The sequence below is a fragment of the Ambystoma mexicanum genome, chromosome 13 (genome assembly GCF_040938575.1).
Source record: "Ambystoma mexicanum isolate Mex_15411 chromosome 13, UKY_AmexF1_1, whole genome shotgun sequence".
Lineage (NCBI taxonomy): Eukaryota > Metazoa > Chordata > Amphibia > Caudata > Ambystomatidae > Ambystoma > Ambystoma mexicanum.
Window position 1 is genome coordinate 401,160,042 of NC_090938.1, and position 26,400 is coordinate 401,186,441.

At 46.6% G+C, this 26,400-nt stretch overlaps 1 protein-coding gene across 2 annotated transcripts in view; it reads right to left on the reverse strand.

Moving 5' to 3' along the window:
- TGM1 (transglutaminase 1) overlaps positions 1-26,400 on the reverse strand; it is a 140,858-nt gene that overhangs the window by 40,160 nt on the left and 74,298 nt on the right. Inside the window, exons 2-4 of one of the 2 annotated variants that reach the window (XM_069633984.1) lie at positions 10,938-11,156; positions 9,415-9,606; positions 2,079-2,330 (exon numbers count right to left, since the gene is read on the reverse strand). In XM_069633984.1, coding sequence (XP_069490085.1) covers positions 2,079-2,330; positions 9,415-9,606; positions 10,938-11,151 — 658 coding nt within the window. In that variant the 5' untranslated portion in view covers positions 11,152-11,156. Of the gene's footprint in view, positions 1-2,078; positions 2,331-9,414; positions 9,607-10,592; positions 11,157-26,400 lie in introns of both variants that reach the window. The other variant, XM_069633983.1, reaches the window with a different exon arrangement.

Here is a 26,400-nt window from a genome sequence, read left to right on the forward strand (position 1 = left end):
GTCAGAATTAAAAGTAAATGCTGCCTGGCACACGTGTATGCCACCTTTTGCTTTGCACGTATGCACTTTGCAGTGCAAATGACCAAAATGTGTCAGCAGGGAGCCGCCTACGTTTATGTCAGCATGTAACAGCTCCTGGCCGCCAAATTACGCATATGTAGGACATGATCTCCTAAGACTGATTATCAGTCTAGCTTGTGTGCTGCTGTAAGACATGGCTGTAGCAAGTTGAGATTGGGCATCCAAAATAGCAAAGTGTTCACTATCCTATGCATGCCATAGCATATTCTCTAAGGCAATGGCTTATGGCTGCCAATAATTCCACCACGCCTCCCAGAATTACTACAGCTACTTCTACTAAAGGAGACTGGAAGTGCTGGTGAAGTAACACAGATTCTCTTGAGAAGGTGTCCTGCTATAACACCTGTTGGCTAGGGCTGGGAGTGGGGTAAGTAACTTAGCCCCTAAAAGAGGAGGAACCTATGGCTATGACATTGAAACCTGCTGGCAGGGACTGCTGCTGAAGCAAAAGGTACTGCCTTCTGAGGCGTAGAGAGGGGTTAGAAAAGGAGAGTGGGATGAGTTAGGCAGACGGAGACCAGAGGCAGAAAAGAAGGTAGGGGGTATAATTGGAAGTTTAAGGGGACATTAGGCAGGGATACAGCAACAAGACACTCAGGTGTTGACGATGATGTAGCGATGAAGTTGAAGGGTTTCAACTGGGAATGAAATAGCGAGGAGTTACGCTGAGATTGACATTGGTGTACGGGTAGTTTCTTGAAGGTGTAAGGTGAGAAGGAAACAGAAATCAGATGCTGGATTCAGAATAATGTGGGGTTGCTTTTGCAGAAGACAGCAATGTTATATCATGGGATTGATGATGATGATGCCAAAGTTCTTAAGTTGTAAGAACGAAAGAAGACAGCGACGTCAATCTGGGGATGAGTATGTAGGGGCTGTTGAAGGTGCAAGGTGGTTGGAGGCAGAGATGAGGTGCCTGGGTGTTGACAATGATGTAGGGGTTGTTCTTGAAGGTGTACAATGAGGCGGGGACAGAGTGAGGTGCTCGATTATTTCTTAAAGGTGAAAGGTGGGTAGAAAACCACATTGATATATGAAGTGATTTTTAATGATGTGTTATTCTTGAAGGCGTAAAAAGAAATGGAGAGAGCGACGACACTTTGGGTTGTGACGATGATGCATAGGCTGTTCTTGGAAGTGTGAGGCAGGAAGGAGACCGCAATGAGTAACTCTGGGACAATGATGAAGTGGGGTTTGTTCTTGAATGTGTATGGTGGGATAGAGAGAAGGATCTGGGTGTTCATAATGGTGTAGGGGGTTGTTGTTGAAATTGTAAGGTCGGAAGGAGAGAGTGGATATCACAGTCATACTCTGTGATTGAAAATGACTTAAGGATTGTTATAGATCATGCAAGGCGGAATAGGAGCAGCAACACAATAGCCAGAGTCCTATCCAATGAGTTGCTTCACCTTTTGTTTCTGTGTCCACTTTTCCACAAACCTAGGTTAAGATTTGTAATACCGGTTTTAAGGAAGTCAAACTGCAGCTCAACAAAAGAAGCAACTAGACACATCAAACTGTATCTCAACAAAAGAAGCAACTAGAGACCCACTGTCATTGCCATCAAGAGAGGTTGCCGCGGCTGTGTACATGTTCTTCGAAGCTATATTGCAGCTGATTGTACCTGCATGAACGATTGTGCCTGTAATGTCTCAAATTTGATGTGCTTTTACTGTATTTTTACTACTCTATCATGTTTTATAGTATGATGTATTTCTTTTAATCTGTATAGCTTTCGTATCTTGTCTTTCATTAACTCCATGTGCTTCGAAATAAAGAGTAATTAATTTATTCAACAGCCAGAGTCGACGATGTGTTGGTGCTATGAATATGTGAAAAGGTGTGAAAAAGTGATGACAAACTTTGGGGTTGATGAGGAGGGTACGCTTCTTGAAGGTGTAGGGCGGGGAGGACGCAGTGATGAGGTACACAGGAGTTCACAAGGATGCTGGGGTACTTGAGGGTAAAAAGGAAAGAGACAGCAATGGCATACTTACATTGACACCAGGGATTGAAGAGGATGTAAACAGCATGTTTGGGGTCCCGTTCCATGACGAAGTTGCCACCAGGCGACTGGGTCCTTACAAGTATTTGCCACTTGCCGATGGGGGTGGTGGCTGAAGTGTTCACCCACAAGGTCAACTGGTTCCCACTCGCCTCACCCGCCTGGCACCCCCACTGGCCGCTGTCGAACTCTCGCACTTGCGGCACCCGGACCATTGTGCCCTTGGACTCCTGGGGGGCATTACCTGCAAGGGGGAAGAGAAGAAAAGGAGTTGTTGACAGCGCTCCGGTCACAGTGTCAGATCAGGGTTTAAAGGAATAGGGAATTCATAGTGAACTGAAGGAGCTCCCTGAAATCAGAGCCAGAAAGAGGAAATGGTGGCGACTTAATGGGGGTCACACAGAACCATGGTTACGGAGCATATGGAGCAGAGGAGACTAGTTACCCGGGTCACCCTGGGGCATATAACTGTCTCGGGCACCAATGAAAAAGTGGCCCACCGTTGCAAATGGCAATTCATTCCTTTTATGACAGGCTATTTGAATAGTACCCAAGGTTTAAAAAAAAAATGAAATGTGATGCAAATTGTACAATTTAAAGAACATTTATTCAGCAACAATAGTCAAAACTACTAGAAGCGTAGTGAAGTAACTCATCAAACTGCCCCACACTAGCATTTTGCATTTTTGGTTCAGGCATTTGCACTATTGCCCTATAAACCAGTACGAGCGTGCTAGTCACAGTCATGAAGAACCAGAACCGGTTTTGGAGGCACAGATAGTTGAGGGAGCCAGACTCAACTGAGGCACCAAGAATGAACTGGTTATAGTTAGAGGAGCAGAACGGTAGGCTTGCTCGCCACAAAGGGTCTGTGGCAGAACCAGGACTACTAGAGGGAGGGGCATGCAGGGGCCAGACTTGAGCCATACAGAGGTCCAGAGTGGGCAAATAAGGCATACATCTGAGGCCAGGCAAAGTCAGATTTGCGGCCAGGCTGCAGTGAGGGGACTCTGTTATATCCGGTCTGCCTTCCTGTAGTGAGAAGGCAGGGCAGGGGATGCTGTGGGGTCCTCTTCATGGGAATGTTGCAGGCTCAGTGTTCTATGAGAGGCCGTTCCAGCAGTTTCATCTGCGCATGCTCTGCGTGAGATGCCCAGTCTACCGCCTGCAGCCGCCTGCCTGTCTTCCCTCCCATCCAATCCTGTAACTGTAATCTTGAGTCTGGTTTAAACGCCACCTGCCGTTAGAAAGTGCCCCTGCGTCACACCCACCCGACTCCAAGCCTCATTAATAAAGGCAGCTTGGTCACAACACGATCCCTAGCGGCGCGTGAAATAGACTGAGAGGCGGGGAGGCTAGAGTATGCGCCTCAGGTCACTCACGCAGAGAATCGTCACAAAGCCAAACTGAGACTGAGGTAAAGGGAGGTCGTGGCATTCGCCCTAAGCGACACGGTGGCGAATAAGGTGTGTGGAGCAGACAGTCACACATACCTAGAGTCTGGATGACGTGCCCAGGGTAACATGCCGTCTCGGGCATTGGCTGCCAGTGTCTCTGCGTCATTTGGCGTGTCCCCACTCACCTTGGACAGGTTGTCCGTGTTGACATTCCACTGAGCCCAGAAGACGGTGTCCTCGACTGCCTCGTCCATTGCGAAGCTAGTACGTCATAGCCGGGGCCCATTTAACGCCCACAAGTCACAATTACCACAGCGTACATTGCTGAATGAGGCCCGACCCCAATTCCCATCCAAACCGCGGCACCGACAAATGTAAACAAGACCCACCGGTTTGCACGCAGGGCCCACCAGACTGTCTTCTCAAACTTTCACAGCTAGGAGCCCGATAAAACCCATTGCAGAAATTCACGATTCTATGTCGCTTTGGCTTTCGTTTCATAGCCGTGCCCTCCTCGCCCCTCCCAAACTTCAGAAAAACGGCGCAAGAAACTAAAGCCCCACAAGGTCGTGCGACTCGCATGGCCGGTGCATCTAAACCCTAGAGGTGTAGCTCAGCTGACAGTCGCCGGCACACATGTCGGGCTTGGAAGACTGGCGCCAATTACAGAGAAGCCCGGGGCCAAACCGCGACTGCAGGCCGCGACACAGGCGAACGGCAACAGAGGGAGGTGGAATGGCCACGACCCGCGGGCACCTTGAAGAGGCCGCGCCCATAGAGGCAGGCAAACCAAATTACAGACTCAGAATAATCGGGGAGAGGCGGAGAGCCAGACCACCGTGACAGGGGACGGGGTCCGCGAGGAGGTACAGGAGCTGTGGGGACGGGTGTGCACCAGCGCCGCGAGGAACGGTTCAGAAGAGTCTTCTGCGGAGGGCCTAGAAAAGGCACAATTTCAGCATCGCGGTGGTTTCCGCTGTGCTGTGTGATTTTATATATCGATGCCTGGCTTTAAGCCTTTGTTCATGGGTTCTGCTATTTAGACCATTATCTGACCTCCAAGGTGCAAGCATATCTCTGCATCAGGCACGTTAACAACCTGAGCTATGTTGCCTGCTTGCAACCATCGTGTCCTATTTTTATTTCATTTCGTTTTTTATTAGCATTTCGGCTAAGAAGAATATTTTTACTTCTGATTAATTATACTATATTGACCACCCTTTTTTAATAGATAGTCTTTTGGAATAGAAAACTCGAGCACTTCTATTAGGCCGCTGCTTCAGTTACGTAGGCCACAACATACCTCTCAACTCACTTACTGCTTGAGGGTATCATCAGCTGTGTAGTACTTAGGTCACGCTCACAGACCCCCATACCCATCAATAGAATTCAATGGCCGCCCACAACAACACCGCCTCATCTGACCTGCCCATGGATACAAAAGGTTGAGAGGAATGCTGCCTCTTATAACGTTTCCTTACTGACTTGTGCCTTCAGAGGACCCTCCACAATGTCTTAAAGCCCTGCCTGAAATGATTGCATAAGCCCTGGAAGATGGTTAGGGCGCACCATTACCACGCTGCTGTAGGCTTGTTGGCCTTGCCTGAGTTCTAGCACCCACCAGTGGGGCAATGCTTTTGATTGTGCTGCAGTGACAGTATTTTGGCACCGGTGAGTGTCGGAGCACTGGTTTCGGTAGGGCTGTTAGGGGCCAGTGAGGAAGCACTGGTTTCACTGGAACCAAGATTCTGCTAATTTTATTTTATTTATTTTATTTTATTTTGCATTTGTAAAGCGCACTGCAGCCCACGGGCATAGAGGTATTTGAATTTGAATTTATCAATTTGAATTATCAATCCCTGCAGGGGCTCACTTGTAACCTTCCTGGGGTGGGAGTGCGGAACATTGACTATCCTTGCCCCCAGGAGACCCTTGTCAGGCCCCCCAGCCACACAGAAGTCAAGGAACAGCCCTATGCCCTAATTCCCACCTCAAACTACTTGCGAGCTACATGGACCCGGACATCGCCTGCCTGTCCCAAGCTTCTTTGTGTTATAGCTGCTTGGACCATACCATGTATTGGACCCGGTTGACCAGCTTACCAGCCCAATGCTGAATCATCGACTGAGAAAGCTCCTAGAAGCCTGACTCAATGCTGTTGAGCCCCCCAGAACAAGAACTAGAGGTATTTAAAGTGGCACTGACCCTGTGGCCTGCCTGGAAGGGCGCTAGTGACTTCTAAGGCCCCACGCTTTACCCTTTAAAAGACTTCTTGATTGAATGTGCACCAGAGGCGTTACTAGGGGGCGGCTATGAGGGCTACAGCACCGGGTCTTTTGGTTGTAGCCCCGGATAGAATCTCAGGGGTTACAACCAAATGGATAGCTAGCCCCGAGTCCACACAGCCCCACATTAGACTAGCCCCAGATCTTTTCCAGACCCAGCAACACCCCTTATGTGCACATTTGCTACAGAAATACTGGCCTGTCTGCCCCATGTCTTCAAACCCAGGGTGCACCTTTATTCCAGCGTTTGCATTCTCTGTTTTCCTTGACAGGGCTCGGTTTATTAGGGTTTTTGTTAATTGTGTGTATTTTTTATTCTAATTTAAATCCCCAATTTGTATATAACTTTGTCTGGACATTCCTTTTATTTTGGCATCACTCTACTATCGTTGTTCGCGTTGCTACTGTGCCAGCTCACATCCCTAGTGAAGAGTATAGCCTACCCTCAGCCCACATTACCAAAAGAGCCAAAGGAGATAGTCCACTTCTGTTGCACCTTATGTCACCTTTCTGAGTGGGATCACTGTTGGTTTGGTATTATTTGGGGCTGAGTAGATGCTTCAACGTCCACCTCAGCTTTTCCTTGTTCATCAAACCTGTACAGGTTCCTTCATTACCGAGGAGCTGTTGGGCCATCAATAGGGACCCCCTTTTCTCTCCAAACCATTTTGTAGTGGCCCGTTGATACCATTTTGCTAATTAAAAAAAAATCTTGTTTGAAAGTATATATTTCTTAAATGAATTGCAAATATGATTCTTGCATCCCCCATCATCCCCGGTTGCATTAAGTCCTAAATTCAGCCCACACCACTTAATGGTGAGTGAATAGTTTTTCAATGAGGCTTTTGGCAAATACCAGATCTGGGTTATGTGGAAGCTTTGCTAGGGTGTGTTAAAGAGTACTGGTTTTGGTGTGGATGTCAGTGTGGGAGTGATTTGGTTGAAGTTGTATAAAGGGGAATGGATTCTTTACTGTGGAGAACAAGCACATTGATAAAGGAGCATTGGTTTTCGGTGTAGGGGTCGGTCCACAAGCCTTGTCTTTATTGTAGCATTTAATGCAAGAGTGCAGGCTTGGATGTAGGGCTTTTTTAGGTATTTTCAGCCCCAGGATACAGGTGAACTTGCTTCCAGGGTGAGCACGTTGCCGCTAAGCTATCCTCCCGAGGATATTTAGCCAATGAGCCGATACATCCTAATTTAGATATTTTGGGGTGTGCCTGGTAGGTTTTAAAAGTAGACACATAGTGGAAAAGGAAAAAAACAAGAACTAAAACCTCAAGAGAAAAACAGGAGGAGGAACAAGACCAGGGGAGGCAGGCAGAAGAGTTGAGGCTGGAGTGCCATCCATAACCGAGTCCAGATAGGGAAGGCAGTACAGCAAGGCCCTATGCTGCCAATGGGATGGCTTCCTGATTACTGTACCTGTGCAGAACCCAGAGAGTTTCAAAGTAAGTACATTTTGCCAACAGAAGAAACCATTTGTGGGAATCTATTGGAACTAATATTCTCCCCCTATATATAAATGAATAGGGTGGGCATTGAGAAGTAGATACCTGGCATTTCCTGATTCATTAATAATGTAAATAATTCCCAGATAGCCAAAGGACACTGGATTGATCTTGGGGAAATTAGGAATCTCCAACATCTCCCCAAGTGGGAATAATTATATAGTCTTGTAAAGTAATTTTGGACCACCAACATCCCTTTGGCCAACCCTAAAATCCCATAAAGTGGATGGGCGATTTCATAGACTAAATTCCGAACTGTCATACACTCCTCGGACCCAGCATTAAAGAAAAAGTGCCCTAATTGTAAACGGAACATCTGTGTTGTGCAGAGAAGTGCATTCATTGTTAAGCAAAGGCAAGACAGCTAATTTAAGAATGTATTTCATTAAATGTCATGTTAGATTACTCAAAATGGAAAGTGCACAGGGATGTCTGAGATAAATAGCGCTGTGCATGTCAATTTCTTTTGTTCAACAGAAAGGCGCTACATGTTATCTGCGTTGGGCCACGCAGAAAGCACACTGTATAACAAGATTGTCCTGTAAGGTTCCAGAGTGCTGCATTAATTCTCTTCACATTAGGGGTATTCTTGTGAGCGACCCATTTGTCTGAGTATTCATTAGACCTGTGTACTCTCGTACATGTTACCAGGGGGGACTAGGGTACACCTTGCAACACGACATTCAGCTTAAATTTGCACCCTAGAATAGTACACTCTGACATAGAGTGCTGTTTCCTCTCCCCCGATAAATTCTGCAATGTCAATAGGGGGGAAAAGACACTAGAAATAGAAAACTGTACATGTGGTTGTGGCTTATAAATAATGTGATATATTGTTCAAAAAACAAAATTGTGGTTTCAACGTGTTTGTAGCAAGAAACATTGTCAGGCAGAAAAAGCTTTGTGCCACAGAGTGGCGTGGCGTGCATCTTGATAATCATTGTGTCAAAAAGGATTTTGTCTATTTATTAAAAAAATAAACATATATTCTTTCTGCCCACTAGCCAGGTTCTTGGTTTACATATTGAAAAGGGGTTCGTGATTACAGTGGTGTTATATGCATCAAAGTCAAAGTTAGTCAAGAATACGATTAGCACTCTTGATTGGGGCAGGGAACGAAACTCTCTGCATTAATTGTCGCCCCATAAATATATTCTACAGAAGCAGGTGGTGATGTATAAAGGGTAGTTTGAGTTTAGGGATTGATGTAAACACACTCATTCCGAGAGTGAACTGAGAAAGTCCATTTAGGAAGAAACACTGCCTCTTGGGAAATGCAGTACAAGGTCCTAGAAAGAACAAGGAACTAACCAGGACCCAGAAGGATTGCCTACTGAAGCACAAAGTCCAAACTTTCAAAGACTGTGGGGAAAGACACAAGAAGTCTGAAACACCTCCTGGTACTTGGGGGTTCGTAACTGAGAGCCTCTTGGCAAAGTGAATCCAGCGACAGCTCAATATCGAAACCACTAGTGGCAACCTAAGCTGAGAACCAGGAATGACAGTGTACCAGTAAACAGCTTGTTCAAGTTAGGTGCTGTTGTCATATCAGCTATTCTGTGGAGTCTGCACACACGGTTCTGATGTAGTGACTGAAGTAGGACCGTTAGTTTGGTTGTAGATGCAGGTGTCGAAGCATTCATTTAGGTGAATGGGTTAGTGTAGAAGCATTGATTTCGGAATATAGGTTAATGGTGTAAACTTGCTGGTTGCTATGCAGCAGTCAGTGAACGAGCCATAGTTTTTTGTAAGTGTCGGTGCAAGAGAGGTGGTTTCAGAGTAGGGTTGGTGCATGCGCCCTGGTTTCAGTGCAGAGGTCAATGTAGGGCTGTTGGTGTTTTTGTGCAGGAGTCAGTCCAGGTGCACTGGTTTGATTACACATTTTATTGCATGAGCAATGTGTACTAGATTAGGGCCAGAAGAGGGATATCGGATATGATCTAGGGATTGGTGCCTGAGGCCTGGTTTTGGTCTAATTTAGGTGATGGTGCATGCGCTCTCGTGCGTCTGTAAAGATGTTGTGGGCAGTGCATGAACCCTGGTTTCGGTGTTAAGGGGTTGGTTTCAGTGTGAAGGTCAGTACAGGGTCACCATGATTTGGTATGGGAGAAGGAACTGACCCTTTCCCCACTCACCTATCAGGAACTGAAGAATGATATGGTCATAGTCGGGGTCGAAAGGCCGCCTCAATGTGAGGCACATCTGGAAGGGCTGGCCTCGTCGCACAATCAGGTCATCATACTCAAACTCGTTGGTGTGATGGCTGCTCCGGTTTGGGCCGTTCCTCTGCTTCATGAGGTCCACGCTGGTCACCACCAGCATCTCATCTGTGGCAGGGTAAAAAAACAGTGGTTAGAGATAGCATAGTGAAGGAGGGAGCTGCTGGAGGGAAAACTGACCTCTGCCCTCCCCCAGAAGGTAATGGTGATCCCCATCAATGGCAAATCAGGGATCGAGGACACATCCCCGAACGGAGACGCTCTGTCTCCATCCAAGGAAAGCAATGTCCTCCAACAAAAGCTTCCCTGTCTTCAGATGTTCCTGCTCCTCCCTGGAGATGCTTTGCCCCCATCTGAAAAGCTCGGCCCATTATTTTAGGGAAAAAGGGCGTTCTGTCTACCACCGGAGGAGCTCTTTACAACGTTGAAGAGAACAGAGGTGTAGGGGGAGCACAGCAAATGGACAAAGGGAGCTCTGTGCTCATTGGATGATCTGAATTCCTAATTTAGGGGGAACGCCTGCTTTGTCCCACATCTGAGGCGGTCATTGTCTCCCAATGGAGGTGAAAGTGGTGCTCTATTCCTTCTCAGAGGGAACAGTGAACCTCTTTCATGCCATCCACTGGAGAGAAAAGAGCTGTTATACTCTGCATCAGAGGAAAAGAGGAGCTCTGGGTCCCCCATTGGAGAAAAAACGTTTTTCAGTTCTAGGTCGTGGCTGCACTCCCCTAAATATGGGAGAAATAAGGAGCTGCCACTGTTTTTTGTATCCGCATATAAGGGAAAGGTGGAGCTTTGACTGCCATGGAAGGGAAAAGGGGGCTATACGTGAGCCATTGGGCCTCCTTTCAGCTGGGCAAGATCAACACTACCCCCCAAAAAGAGATGCTTGATGTCATGTAAGTGGCAAAAGCAACTGTATAGCTTAACGTGGGAGAAAGTGGTATTCTGTCCCTACTAGAGGGGGGAGGAGGAGAAGCCCTGAACTGACGGAACATGGAAGCAGCAGTTTCTCTCACCAGCAGAATGCGAGGAGACGCTAGGAGTGCGTAAATGAGGCACAAGAGATGGATATAGCTTAAATTATCACTCACTGTTCGTGTCCCTGGTTGGCAGCGCGTTCATATCAATGTCTTCGCCATCTCCCCTTATGTCTCTTCCTCCATTTTGTCTGCCTCTTCCTCGTTCTCCTCTTCTGTCTCCTCCTCGGTCCCCTTCTAGATCCTCTTCTAGATCCTCTCCTCTGTCGCCTCCTCTGTCTCTTTCTCGGCCGCCCTCTAGATCTCCTCCTCCTCGATCTCCTCCTCGGCCGCCCCATAGATCTCCTCCTCGATCTGCTCCTCGTTCATCACCTAGGTCTCCTCCTCTATCTCCTCCACGGTCTGCCTCACCATTTGCCCCCCACTCCCTGTCCCCTGGACGACCTCTGTCTATGTCACCTGGTCTCTCCCTGTCCACTGGCCTGTGTCCTCTGTATACACCAGCGTCATCATCTACAGACTGCCTGCTGCAACAGCCACAGCACCGCTCAAAAAAGGATTTCTTCCTCTCTGTTGGTACTTCTGACGGTGTCACTCGACTGGGTTGGCGTGAAACATTTGAAACGGCAGCTGGTGGCCATCTTCCTACATCTGTCCTGTCAACGGTCGACATCTTCCCTGTAAAGGAGAGGGAATTTAGTTTAGAAGCATTCTAACATAGATCAACCAGGTTTCTAAACATGCTATGCAAATGCACCCTAGATAAACCGCCCCCACCCAGGAACAATGCCCCTAAACAATGCACCCTCTGCTACCCATCAATTTTCATTGATAACCCAACAGGCACCATCAGTGACCCAACATACCCTATTGATGATAGAAGAAGAATCAAAAACCTAACTGGTGTCATCAAGCAATCAGCACACCCATCCATATCCCAAGACATGTCATTTCTAACTGAACGAGTGCCTCGATAACCCAGCAGGTGCCATGAATATCACAGGGGAAACCAATCACTCCTCAGCATATGTCATCAGACATCAGCAATCGATTGATGTCCATGCATGCAGCATCCATAACCCAGCAATGTCACCCTTAATCTAAAGTCAAAGCAGGGGCTCACAGCACCCCTGTGCACCAGTGGTAGCGAGGGAAACTAGCAGGGTCGAACATGCGAACATGTGGAGGGGTTTGCGAGGTGCAATACGACAGCCGCAGCAATATATTGACAATAAAACACTATAATGAAAGCCAAGTTATTTAAAACGGAACAAAAGTGCTTTACCAAAAACCACAAACATGAATTATAGCGACAGTGGAGCTGTGCAGAACGCAGACTGTTTGTTGTAACTGTGGTTCTTTTTTAAAACGCATCATGATGGACTCCAGCCTCTAAACACGGGACCGGCTATGAACACTGTGCCGCTCGGCGCTGCCTTGTTTCCAAGACTAGCGTGTTGCCCTGAGCTAGTCTCCCACCATCTGTTACTGTTACACAATGTCATGAAAGACTGTCAAAGTCTTTCTTGTAAGGTGGGGGACCTTCTTAGCATCGCAGCTACTCAGTTCGGGTGGAGATCAGGGTCGGACTGGGACAAGGAATAGGCCAGGACACTCAAAAAAAAGTGGCCCACCCCTCGCCTCAAAAAAGGGGCCCACCCCTCGCCTCACAACCCTTGACCTCTGATGACATCACCGGAAGTGATGTCATTTGACTCCACCCCAAAGTGACATCCCGATGAAACACGACCTTTCACTCCTTGACAAAACAGGAAGTGGCATCAAATAGCATTTATCCTAAGTACACTACGAAAAATATGGTTATGATTTCACTAATGTGATATACATTTCGTACAAGAATGGATGACCATATGTATCATTAATATCTGTGTGTATAGATCCATATTTTCAAATTACTAAGAATGCAAGCAGGCGTCCAAGGCCAAACGATAATATGTTATTGTATAACACTTACGCTTAAGCTCTATTTTATAGAACAAATATGCATACAATATCACCCAACCTGTGTTGGTACTCATTTATCGACCTAAGAAGGATGAAAGGCTGAGATGGCCTTGCTGGTATTCAAACTTGCAGATCACACGCATCACAGCAGCAAGCGCTCAACCCACTGAGCTATCATATCGGCTATAGTAAAATGAGCAATTATTCTGTAGTGGATACCATTAAACTGGTAACTGAGATTTAACAACAGACCAGTTAAGTTCATCTGCAGGTCTGGTGCAAAGTTGGCCGCATGTCAAGCCTGCATGCATCTACTTTCAGGCTTAAGAAGTTGGCAAAATAGGGAAATCAGCGCACTCACAGGACATCCCATACTCTGAGCACTCGTTACCTCATAAATGCAAACAAACATCCTGAACAGCGTGGTAGGGAGATGGGGAAGATAGACACATTACAACTAAGCATTCATTGTGGCACAATGAAGTCAAGTCAATGGCCACTTGATGTGCTGTGGTCAAATATTTCTACACTGTACAGAAGCTTTTAGGCACAAGGATTTTGTCAAGTGACCGAGGACACCGAGATGGAATGTCTTGTGATGATCGTAACAGAGACAACGGCAGAAGAAAAAAAACTGCTATTACTGCAACTTGCGAAAGGCAAAATTCATAGTCCCAAATGGATGCTTATTCTACTCTAAAATTGGTCGTTTATCACTAATATCACCAATACATATTTATCATTGATACAACAGCACGGCCACTCCAGGGGGCCCCCTGCCCCCTAGAGTGGCGGCACAGTGACAGCCGCCAGCCCGGCGGTGGCCCCGGCCCCTCAACTTTGCATGCTGCATCAGCAGCATGTGAATGATGCATGCATCATAATTTATGATGCACACACCATGCATGCAAATCAATCATCAAAGCAAGGTAACATGTGTTACCTTGCTTTGATGAATTACGCCGTTGCAGGTGTTTTTTTTTTCTTCAAAAATGTAATTTTTTTTTCAATATTCTTTTTTTTATTTTCAATTTTATTTTATTTTTCAAACCCGCCCAGGCGTGGGCCGAAACCGGCCCCCACTTCCCAGGGACGAGTTCGGCCCAGCCACGCGCCGAGAGGCCAATCTGACCCTGGAGCTTCACTCTGAAAAAGGGGGCTGGAAGGCTGCTTCCAGAGACCAATGCTTGAGTGCACAGAGCAGCCAAAGTCCTAGCTAAGGGTGCGATCCAAGCAGTGGTCGAAGTGTACAACAAGTAGTAGTGGAAAGATGTTACCTGTTGACCTGTCCCCGGTCCCTACAAACCCCATCACTGCATAACCCCTCCCATGCACTACACAAACCCCCAACAAATGTGCCTGCTGTTTAAGGGAACGTTCAGTGCAGTTCACTGAAAGTGCAAGTTCAAACTTCTTCCTACGATTTTATTTTAATACGAAACTGTTCCGGAACGTTTTCTTTTTAAAATAAAAGTACAGGAACACTAAAGCGTAATAAAAAAAAAGCAGAGGAGCACCTCTCCCAACCGCCCCCGCCCACTTCGACCACCTTATCTAAGGTTCCAAAAGATCCTTGCTGTGGGAAAGGCTCAAGTGTACAGCTTTCACAGTGTAACAGCAAGGCTAACACTCCTGCCTTGAGGAACTGGTGTTCTGGATATGTCTAGTAAGTGGGGGCTGGGGCATGTAGGCGAGACCTCAAGCGGGTCAGGGCAAGGGAGGTGGAGCCCTTACTCTTTTGGTGAGAAGATGGCTTCAGAGACTGAGAGTGTGTGTATGTGTGGGAGTTAGTGTGCACGTGTGGGGCAGTGTGTACGGATTTGTAGGGGAAGTGTCTGTGGGGCCAGTGTTAGTTTTTTAGGGCAGTTTGTATGTGGGGCAGTGTTAGTGGGTTTGGCCAATACATGTCTGATGCCGGCCAATTTATATGGGGAGGTCTGCATCGGACAATGTGTGTGGGGGCTCTGTGTGCGGCAATGGTAATGCGCGTGGGCCGTGTGTGTGGAGTGTGCGTGGAAAGTGCATGGTACATTGTGTGGGGCTTGTGTGTGAGGGGAGAGTGCAAGTGTGCAGACTGTGTGGGCAAGGCAGCATGTATTGGGGCAGTGTGTGGGGGCTTGGTGGGGATGTTTGGTGTGGCAATGGGGTGGGACAGTGTTTGGGGTCAGTAATCTTGTGGCAGTGTGTGGGGAAAGTGTATGGGGAGTGGCCGTATGTGTGAGGGAATGGCACTGTGGGTGGGGGATTGGCAGTGTACTGGGGAAGTGGCATTGTGTGGGGGCAGATAGTGTGCATGTGGTGGCACTGTCTTTAGGCAGTGTGTGTGTTGCGAGAAGTGTGCAGGGGCAGTGTGTGTGTCTAAGGAGCAATGTTTGTGTGGGGTAGTATTTATGTGTGGTAGGCATATGTGTGGTGCAGTGTGTGCATGGACCAGTTTACAGTGTGGGGGCAATGTATTGTGACCATGTGAACATCCCTGTGTGTGAGAAGCTGTGTGTTATCTGTGTGGGGGGTATTTTGTGTGGGAGGCACTGAGGGTGGGCAGTATGTGGGGCAGTGCATTGGACGATAAGTGTGGAGGGGACAATGGGTGTGTATGTGTGTGGAAAGGGTCCGTGTTTGGAGGGCAGTCTATGTGAATGAAGGGGGCCAGTGTGCCTGTGGGGGTAGTGTGTGTCTGTGTGTGTGTGTGTGTGAAGGTTGTGTATTTGGGGTCAGTGTTCATGTGTGTGGGCACTGGGTTTGGTCAATGTCTATTTGTAAGGCTCTTGTAGACATTGTGTCTGCACCGTGTGTGTGTGGGGGGGAGTAGGGGTTGGTCAGTATGTGTGGTGGGGTGTGTTATTGTGGTTGGGCAGTGCATGTGAAATGGTGTGTGTATGTATGAGTGGAAGGGGTCAGTGTATGGAGGGCATTGAATGTGTGTGTGAGAGGGGGACATTGTGCATGTGGGGGTTGTGTGTGTGAGAGTAGGTCATGTGTTTGGGGGCAGTGTTCATGTGTGTGGGTGTTGGGTGTGGCAAGTGTGTGCGGGTGTGTTTGTGTGTTGGGGCATTGCATGTGTGGGAGAAGATAATATGTGTGTATGTGGGGAACAGTGTGGGGGTATTGTTTGTGGCAAGGTTGTGTGCTAGTGCATGGGACGACAGCGTTAAGTGTGTGTGTGTGTGTGTGTGTGTGTGTGTGTGTGAAAGCAATGTGTGGCGGAAAGTCAGTGTGGGTGGGGTCAATGTGTGATGGGGTTTTGTGTGTGGGGCAGTAGATGTGTGGAGAGGGCCATGTGCAGGCAAACAGTGTCTGTGTATGTATGTGATAGAAATTGAATCAGCTCACATCTCCATATATCTCCACAAGCTTTACAGTGCCCAGATGCTCTGAAAAAGCTCTGTGAGTTAAAAAAGGCCCAAAGAGCCCAGCTCCACTAAATGAAGTAAATAGACTAACTAAATATATATGCTTTAAAAATGAACGTTCTTGGCTTCGTCTGCCAGTGCTAGCTTCCAGGTATAGGTGGTGATGCACAGGAACCTTACAGAGTCAATGATTCACCCCTGTGAGGTCATATCTCGGTTTCCTATATCCCCCTTTGTCAAAGAGCTGAACATCACAGTCTTACTGATGAGCCTGTGAGACATGCCTTTGAATGGCAAGACGTAAAAGCATCTGGAATGTGTGTCATTTGGGTGGATAGGGGCAGGGATCGGGATGAAAGTCACATAGGTCTTAAGACAAATAACTAAACAACATCTGCAGGTTGTTTATCCCTCTTCATATGCCATCTCCTCTCTGCTATTTCCATGTTAATCGTTTTTGCTTTATAGGTGACTTGCATCACCTGTCAGCCAAAAACTAAAAACAGGAGGATGCAGAACCACTCACATCTGTGAAGCAGGACTCTTCGGTAGACATACTTGTGATGGTAGAGTCCAGGGCCAGCAGCCTGGATGAACCACTCAAGGGCACGACATGAGAAGGAGTGCGGCTCCAGATCATAAGGATTCCTTTGACTTCTGCAAGGAAAGCTATAGGAAGGCTTCCTGACAGCAACTGCCTAAGCCTAAGGGTAGATGTGCCCAAAGTCGCGCCTAAGTCCATCCTGTCTGTGTTCGTCCGTACGCAGGATGGGCCATTGAGATTGATTCCGTTTTTCAGTCTAAAGAAGGTTTTCTATCCTGTGATCTTGCTCCACCGGACACTGTGTTACCTTTGGGTATATCCCATTGTCCCATGGTAAATTCTAGGAATCCTGCCCTGCCTAGTAATATTTTAAAAGGCTTTCTATCAATGCTCGTTCTTTAGTTGCGCACTTGGTGTTGTGTCATGATCTGATTGTTGATTGTCAACCAGATAATCTGTGTATAGCAGAAACCTGGTTACCTGAGTCATCTGGTCCAGATATGGTGCATTTGTTTCCTGTCAACTATTGTAATTATCCATTTTAACTGGGTATCCACCCACCCCGGTGGAGGAATTGCATTGCTTTACAATTTGGTAATTATTGGTGATTTTGATCTTAGATTCAATTCTCCTGCTGATTTAGCTTCTGTTAAATGTTTGGTGATTTAGGGTTCAAACTGCTTGTTCTCAAGCCTACTCATCGGTTTGGTAATACTTTTGACCTAATTTTTTCTTCTGAGTCACTTGATGACCTTTCCTGCTTTTCAGGTCATTTGGTCGGATCACCTGGAAGTTCCTTTTGTTATTAGGTCTAAGGTGACTCGTCCGACAGCCACTTCTTTGACAGTTGTCAAAGTCAACTGGCGTTCGGTAATCATGGATGATATTCTTTATTCGGTCATGAGAACTGCTTCTCTGCTCAAACGACTGATTTGTCTACTTTAATGCAGGCGCTGGCCACATGTGCAGATTCCCTTGCCTCCTTCATTCGGTTAGATCCCTTAAACGCCCGACCCAACCTTGGTTTAATGACGATCTTAAATCTCTGTGTCTCAAGTGTAGGCACAATTGGCGTTCATCTTACTATCTGTCTGACAGGTTGTTTTTTCAACAAGCCACTAGGCTCTATCATAGTACCATTCATGAAGCCAAATAGATCTTTTTTCAGGACAAAGTTTCAAAAACTCTTAATCAACCCTAGGGATTATTTTCCTTGGTGCACTTACTTTCATCCAATGGCAATCCTTCGTCCAGTATAGTTCCCTCACAAGCTCTATGGGACTCTCTTTCCACTGTTTTTATACAAATAATGGTGGATATTTGCACAAAAACCTCTGCTTCTGAGCTAAGATTAGGCGCCCCTGCCTTGGAAATACCTACTTCGATTTCCCATCATTCTTGGTCCTCTTTTCCGTTGTTTATAGTTGAAGACATTTTGAATGCCACTGTTACATTGAAATCTGCTTCTTCCTTAGATCCGGTCCATTTGAACATTTTGAGAAGATTCTGCCTGAGATTGCCCCTTAGGTTACCCAACTCGTCCTGGCATCTGGCCTGGTCCCAGTAGAATTAATGCAGTCTCTTGTCATTCCACATTTGAAAAAACCCTCACCGGACTCTTCTTTTCCCACAAATGTCCGCCCGATCCCTCTTCTACCCTTCCTTATGACATTTTTTTGAGACTCTAATTTTACCCCTGCTTTTACTCCTTTTTTTAAAATTCTTTCCAGTTGGGATTTCGTCCTGGTCATGGGACCAAGAGTGTCCTTGTGTCAGCTATGGATGATATAGTACGGCTGTCCCATAAGGGTGGATTGGGGGTGCTGATTCTGTTGGATCTTTCAGCGGCCTCTGATACAGTGGACCACTCGATCCTGTTGGACCACCTAGTCTAAGCTGGCCTCTCAGGCCCAGTATTGTCTTGGTTTTTCTCTTTTCTGTCAGACAGAGGATAAACACTATCTCTCTTTCCTCGGTTTGGTCTTGTTTTAGTACTCTCTCCTGTGGAGTTCCCCAGGGCTCCGCCTTGACCCCAATTCTATTTAATGTCTATATTCAACCATTAGTGTGTCTCATTCACTCCCACGGCTTCCACTGCTACTCCTATGCCGATGACACACAGATTTTTAGTTCAACTTAATCTCCTACAATCGGAAACTTCGTCTCAGTTAAGGGGTTGCCTGGAGGCTGTTGGGCGGTGGATGAGTAACAACTGGTTAGGTTAAATGGGGACAAGGCAGAAGTCTTGTGGGTGATCCTTCTTCAACCACGGCCCTGGGGACCCCCTCTTTCTGGCCTTCCACTCTAGGACCTTTTCCCACTCCGGTGTCAGTGGTTAAAAATTTGGGAGTGTAGATCTCGTCCTCGCTTTCAATGGGGGCCCAAATTGGTGCGACATGCCAAGGAGTTGAAGGTTCTTTGGCAGGTTCTACCATTTCTTCCCTTGTAATTTTATGCTCCAGTTGTGACATCACTGGTAACGAGCAGCATTAACTATTTTTACATGACACAGCCCCAGTATCTTATCTGCCGCATACAGCGTTTGCAGAATTTGGCTGCTAGAGTGGCCATAGGCACCCCGGGCGCTCATATTTTGCCAATTTTTCATAATCTACACTTGCTTCCTGTCGCCAAACGTATTGAGTTTAAATTACTCTGTAGTTTGCACCAAGCCTTTTATGGACAAGTTCCAGAGTATTTGCAGGCTACATTTCGGCCTTATCTTCCTGCCCATATCCTCTGCTCTCAGGATGGTTGCCTTCTTGTGACTCCACGCTGCAAGTTGGCTAGAACGGGCGGCCATGCTTTTTCGGTGGCTGCCACCAAATTGTGGAATTCCCTGCCGCGATCATTAAGAGCAACTGCAAATCATCTTGCTTTTAGGCGCTCTCTAAAAACTCTTCTGTTTTAGTTGCCGGGTTGCTTTGTTAGTTCCTGTTGGTCCTTAGCGCCAAGCTGCCTTTGGTGAATGTGCACTTTACACATTTTCTAACATAACATAACTTTATATTTCAAAAATGAGAAGCCCCTATTGCAGTTTTGTGAGGACATTGATGAGCAATGTCACGCTAACTGTGGAGGAACCTGAAGTTCTAGATCATAAGTAGACGTTCATATCTCTCATCGGAGCATCATCAGTCTGACCTTGAATGAACCACACACAGTGCATATATCCAAAGCTTCTGACTGTCCCTTGATTGTGGGTATGAGAAAAGGTGGAGGTGTGGTCCCCCTTCCAGCCCGAGGCAGATGCTGGTTTCTGTGAAAACCTGGACAACACAAGAGCAAAGCCACATGGAAGGGGGTGTGAGATCTCATTGGCTAGCAGACTGGCACCTCCTGCATGTCTTACCCTCACACCGAATCAGCAATGTTTGGAGCAGCAATCCCTTGTGATGGTTTCTGCATCCGATTAAGCCTGCCCGGGAGGCAAGGTGAACAATCACTGGTGTCATGAACTACTTGTTCCAACTAGATTCCTCCACTTGGCAGGTTTTTAAAAGCCCAGTAACCAATCAAGCCCTTCTGGTTATATTAATAACCAGTTGTACTTTTAAAGAATTTAACTGCAGAGCAACCTAGAATCAGGTAAGCACTTGGAGGGGTTATTTCAGGATGCATCAGAAGTATTTTGTTGTATCTTTGTGGCTCTGTGTCGGAAAGGAACACAGGCATGTCTGTTCCATTTCACAAGCTATTAGCATAACTCTCTGCCTACTCACACCAGACTACGCCTCAACACCTCTGACATCAGAATGCAGTGCAGACATATGACAAATACGGGCATGCTGGGCACATAGCGAGTCTATATCACTCACGTCATCCCTGAATCCTCTCAGCACCCATCTACATGCCGGACCGCATGGGTTGCTCTCTACCGTGACCTGGCCAGCCCTGCTAAGCCTTATTTGGCTGAATGCACACACACATCCTAATTTTACTCCATGAACTCCAACTCTCTGGAGTAACCAACAATAACCTTGCCTTTTCTCATGTTCCTCCTCAGTGCTTTGAAACTGCCTCCCTGCCACATAAGAGCTACAGAACCAACTCAAATACGATAATATTAGGCTCTCGCCTTCTCTTTCCTGCTCCCCTCCCTTTCGCATGTTCTTTTTCACTGCTTTGAAGCAGCATTAGTATAATATAAGCACTATAATACCAAAATAACACAGAACGTAGTCATAACATACCCGATTGTAGTCCTTGACAGGCACACTGTATGAATCTACGTTAAGCTGCTTACATAGCCATATAACAAATCCACAAGGCTGTCTGGGCCAGGGGACCACACTATTTTCAACTTGATCTCACTAAATACTCTCCCTCTAGACCACTTTGCTACTCTGGCACCAAGAGCAAAGGTAAGTACCATAGAATCATTTCCAATGAAAAAATGTGCATTGAATGCATGTTTTTTTGGGGGTGTCCCCCAGCCCCCCGTTTTTAACCCTTAAAAACACACCAAAAACAAATGTAACCCTTCACCCCCCAAAAATATGCATTTCGATGCATATTTTTTCATTAGAACAAATTCGATGGAAAACCATTTGATGGAACAATGTGCGATGGATAGTCTGCATACTGCTTTATTGGCATCCTTGGCCCTTATGCATCTTCGGAGTCTTGACCTTCCACACCAATTTTCCCTAGCTCCTGTCTATCCACAGAACTTTGCACCTGCACACCCTCTGCCCTGGAGACTCGCACTTACACCTTCCGCGGCCGAGGCCGTGTAGCACTCAACATTTCCAGCACTTCGTCCATGGCTCTCCCTCAAGCTCGTACTCCCCATCACTTACCCCCTCCTCCTTCTTCCTTTCTTCACTTGCACGTTCTGAATACTCACAAGGCATAGTAGGTTCGTCCCTTCCCCTCTTCCCTCTCTGTTCTTAATATTGTGTTGTAATTTTATTTCCCACCCTTCCTGCCCTGTGGGCGCTTTGAAACTGTATATTCTTATTGTATAAACGCCTAACAAGCAAATAATAAATAAATAAATAAATACATAGATGTAACATACTCCAGCCCATCCTCCAATGGACCCTTACTCAGTTGCAAATTGACCCTCATATAAGCCCCAGCAAAGCTCTCAGTTAGCCTCAACATACAAACCCTCTCATGACTCCAGCAGTCACTCACAAGGCCCCAAGTGGCCTTTAATTCATCTGACCTATACAGGAACTCCTTGCCTTGCTAACATGTTCCAATCCTAAAATAAAGAAGGTAACAGGGGTAGCCTCTTCCTTAGCCTCACTGTTTGGGCACGGCCTATACGCAGCATTGAAACCTCTCATTAGTCCACGCACACACCACATACATTACAGCACAATTTCTCCAGCACACACACCTCTGACCCTCAAATCATCACCCTGTCCCCCTCCCCCGTGTGTCCATGGGGCTCTCACTTTGAGGCAGCAGGAAGCTCTTGGCTGTGACGCCCAGACCGTGCTCAAACGCCAAGAAGCTGTCACATTTCTCACCTCAGAGAGCAATGTATTTACTTACTTTTAAACTTTTAAAGCACGTGAATACGCCCTCTCCGAGGTGAGAAAACTGTTCTTAATGCAACCGTGCCTCAGAAAACATGCAGAGGACAAAAGCCTGCCCAAGGATGATATCAACAGAACCCCTATGTGGAAGCTAAAGGCTTAACTGCTGGGCTCAACTTTTAGTTGGCCCATGTCTTCAATGATTAGCGTTGCTTTCTTTAACTAAATTGCCTGTGAGATGCAGAGGCGTACACAGGGTAGGGCCTGAGTGGGTCCAGTGGCAAACAGGCAAGAAAAAAAAGAAAGTGGTTTTGTTCCTGTGTATGCAAGGATTGTATGCATGTATGAACGTGTGCGTGCATGGATGTGAAGGAGTGTGGAAGTTCACCTATGTATACGAGGGGGTGTCTGAGTGCATGTATATGAATGAATGCAGTGTGAATGGTGTACATGGGTGCAATCGCGCGTGTGAATGAGAATTCGGTGTGAATGTTCTGGGTGCTCCTGTGAATGACAGAAGCTGTAAGGGTCTATGTGTATGCATGCTGTATATGTGTGTGAGTGTATCTGTATGTCAGTATCTGTGAGGGTGGGGCCCAGGGAGGGGAATAAGAGCATAAGATTCTCTGCCAGGAACATGACATGTTTTACTGGCATTTCTGAGCAAAGCCAAAATGACTGTTATTATGCAACAGAGAGGTTGGAGTTTGGGGGGGTGCTGCAATGGGGCTGGCTGGGTCCTACTGTGGCACTGACTTTTTTACTCAGATTAAGGACAAAGCCTACATTATGAGTGTTGTTACTGACATTGTTTTGCTGGTGTTAAGGTCAAAGGCAACATAAGTGTTCTTACATAGGCGCAGAGCTGGGGGCCTTTGTGCAGCCGCAAGGAAATATTTTCTTAGTGTAGCATGACATTTTTTACTGGCGTGAGGGGGAAAATGCAACATGAGTGTTGTTATATGGAGGGATTTGTGTGATGATAATTTGGTATTGTTATATGGCTTTTGCCAAAGTACTGTACAGAGAACATATTTACATAAAATTATCCCCCAACCAAGGTTGGTACTCATTTATCGACCTCAGAAGGAGGAAAAGCTGAGTTGGTCTTGCCAGGATTTGAACCTGTGAACTGCAGCTCACACTCAAATTGCAGCAGGGAGTGCTCAATCCACTGAGCTATCATACTAGCTAGTCAGCAGGGACATGTTTTCTTACTGTGGCATGGCTTTTTTTTTTTAACTGGCATTAAAGCCAACATGGGGATACAGCATATATTGGCAGAGCCAGCATGAAAATGTTAGTATCACTACCGGCATCATGGGCAACACAAACATGAGTATTTTCTGATGTGAGAATGCTGGCATTTATAGGTGCACCAAGAAATGTTTGGCCACAATCAGTATGAAAATGTGTTTTACACTTACAGGTAGCTGATATATATGCAAATGTGAAAATGTGTTTGAAAATTCTCCTGTACAATGTTGATGACTTGGCATCTAATGGACTTGTTTCATGTCTTACCCTAAAAAAGATCGCTAACTGTGTGGCTTTTTACCTAATGTATCACAGAAAGTGTATGGTAAAATTCACCATTTTAACACCTCATTTACGCATTTTTCTCAGGGGAGAACCACTTCGAACCCACCTTGGTTGGTACCCTCTCTCCTGCTACGCTCGGTAGCTCCAGATTTGCCCGGTGGCAGAACAAGCCCAGTTTCCTCTTCAGGCTCGCCTTAGGGTGGGCCCTTGTACATTAGCTCCAGGCCCCACTTGTTACACATTCCTGGCTACGCCACTGGTGAGTTGGGGTGAAAGATGCTTCTAATGGACGAGGAAGGCGTAATATCTATTCAGCCTCTTGGACTCAGGGTTGCGATCAACAGCGCAATAGGTTGAATAGCCCCACTCACTACCAGCTTTCAAAACTGCCATCTAGCCCACCGCCCAAAATGTTGTGGCTGGCCCCGCCCCAGCGTGTGTCTATGTATGTCAGTTTGTCCCTCCCAGCCCGCCTCACATCAGCGTGATCTGGCTGGTTCACGTCTGTTAGGCAAGAATTGATGTAGTAACCTTAGGGGAGACTACAACAACCTTGTCCTCTTGGTATTAGGTAACCTACCTATGGGTATAGGTCTGTACTACACAAGTTGGTAGTGTGACTGAGCAGCCAGGCTCATCTCAAGAGGGGTAAATGTGAGCATCAACATTCACCAATACAAGTATCCAAATAACACGTACACTCAAGGTTTTCTAGTAAAATAATTATTTATTTATTTAATGGTCAGTTTTAAATAAGCATTCTTTAAAAAGGGCAATGTGCCACAATAAAAATACACTCCAAAATACTTTCTCAGAATCAAGGCAAAGCAAGTAAATACTCTTTAGAGATGTTTCAAATACCCTTCCTACACCCTGGGCTGACTTCACTAACTAGGACAGTAATGGCATTCATATATCACTTTTGCACTTTGTAAATTCTGAGCTTGGTAAGCATAAAAGGTTAGAGGAAGGAAAAGGGTTTAACAGGTTCTCAGAGCATGTGAGCTTTTAAATATCCCAATGTAGTCTAGATAAAACCTTTCCCGGCAATATTAGTTAAAAACCAATGTATCACCTTTGAGGGACAGTTGGAATCAAAGTCAATGGACTAGAAGAGTCTGCAGGGTGCCAGGATAGCCACAGTCAATTGGAGCAAAGTCTATGGTGCTGAGGCACTTCTTAGATAGCAAAAAGACTTGCACAAGCTTGTTGTAGAAAATCACTGTTGGGCCACAAGCTGTTACACTTGTGAAAGTTAGAGCTGAGACCATAGAAAAGCAGCTACTGCAAGTCTCAACTGAGAAAAGGAAGCTACCAACAAGGAGGTAAGTACCCCTTAGGCAGAACAGTACCTTAGGTTAGAAGAAGAGGATCCAGCTGCCTTCTGTCTTGGTTGCAGTGTTGCAGATCCTGTGTTCCTGGGTCTCAGTCATGGGGACAAGAGGGAGGACGTCTGGTGTCCTCCTGCAGAGCAGTTTGGTGGTCGGTGGCAGCCACGGGCTCTTTTCAATTCAGCAGCACTGCGCGGTTTCAGCACGCAGTAAACAGCACCACTGTGGATCTTAGACAATGGTTGGGCTTCCTTCACTCATTCACTCCAGCACTCTGGTGAGGTGACTCGAGCTTGGGTTGTCCGGTTTCACGAGTGTCCTCAGGAGACTCCTGTAGCTTTTGGCCGGCTTACAGGCGTTGCACTCGACTACAGATTTCTCGACCCCTGGCACTCGGTTCCAGCAGCAACAAAGTACAGCCAGTTGGGGAAGGTCTTCCAGCAAAGTGTGTCTCAGGGTTAGTTGCTCCCACTAACCCACGGGAAGAGGTTGTCCCTTCCGGAGCTTCTCTTGATGATTAGAAAAAGGAGTGTCAGCACAGCAGCAGGGCATCACCAGGCAATTTAATGGTCCAGGAGGATGCAGTAAGCTTTGTTCATGGTTTCTTCGTCGGGTTGTTCTCCCCAGTTGTCAACTCTGCCTTCAGCCGAAGAAGCCTCGCCTTTTATGCAGGTTTCTCCATTCATGCACATCCTAGCTGTCACTCACACAGCAGGGTTGCTGTCCTGCAAGGACAGCCAGCCAGCCAATCAGGACAGGTTGCCTTCAAGTAAAGGAAGGGGGAGTTTCGGGCACCTCCCTCACTCCCTGCCCTGCCAGACACACTGAAGCCAGAGGCGGGTTTCTGTACTGAAGCCCGCCAAAGACAAAATGAACAAAGTGCTTAAACCTAGTTTGCCATGCAGAGTAAAACCCAAGAAAGACCACACAACCAAGAAATGGCAGAAAAAGGACACCAGGGCAATTCTGACACAATGGTCACCCATGGGCATTATACTGCAGCTGAGGATTCAGCCTGCGGTAAAAAAGCACAATTGTAGGAACATTAAACCACTGCCACCAGCCATTTAAAGTTGTGAGGGTAAATTAAAAAATGTTACATGAGTAAGTAGGAAAAAGGGGCTACTACGTAACCCCCCAGCACTCAACATAAGATGGTGTGTGCTAGACCTACAACGAGATAAGGTAAGTAAATTCAATTTCACTTTACTATTCTTGGGAACAGTAGTTCTCACAAGAAAAGGTATTTAAACCTTGTGATAAATCTAAAGGATTTCTCTGTGACACTGCACGAAGGTACTGTGTGTCACCATACAAAAAGTAGGTGACTATGGAGTGTGTCAGACTCCAAAAACAAAGAAAACAGATCATCCAAATCAGGTCAAAACACATGAGAGAGTGAGAAAAAGGGCCTACTCTCTCTGGGGTGAAAATTAAAAAGTCCTAAAGTCCAGCAAAAGTATGGGGGTCTCTTAGGTTGAACGGAATTAGCACAGAAATGAGAATTCTCCCTAACAACATCTGTGTCCAGATGCTCCACTCACTGATCAGAGCGCAAGTCCACGGAAGCACAGCAAAGGGGGGAAGGACTGCCACAGAAGACATGCTCTGATGGTGCTCAATGTGTGTGGGGCACTTTAGGAAACGGTGGATAGGGAGGCTCTTGGTCTTGTAACTCTATGTGAGGGTTGCAGG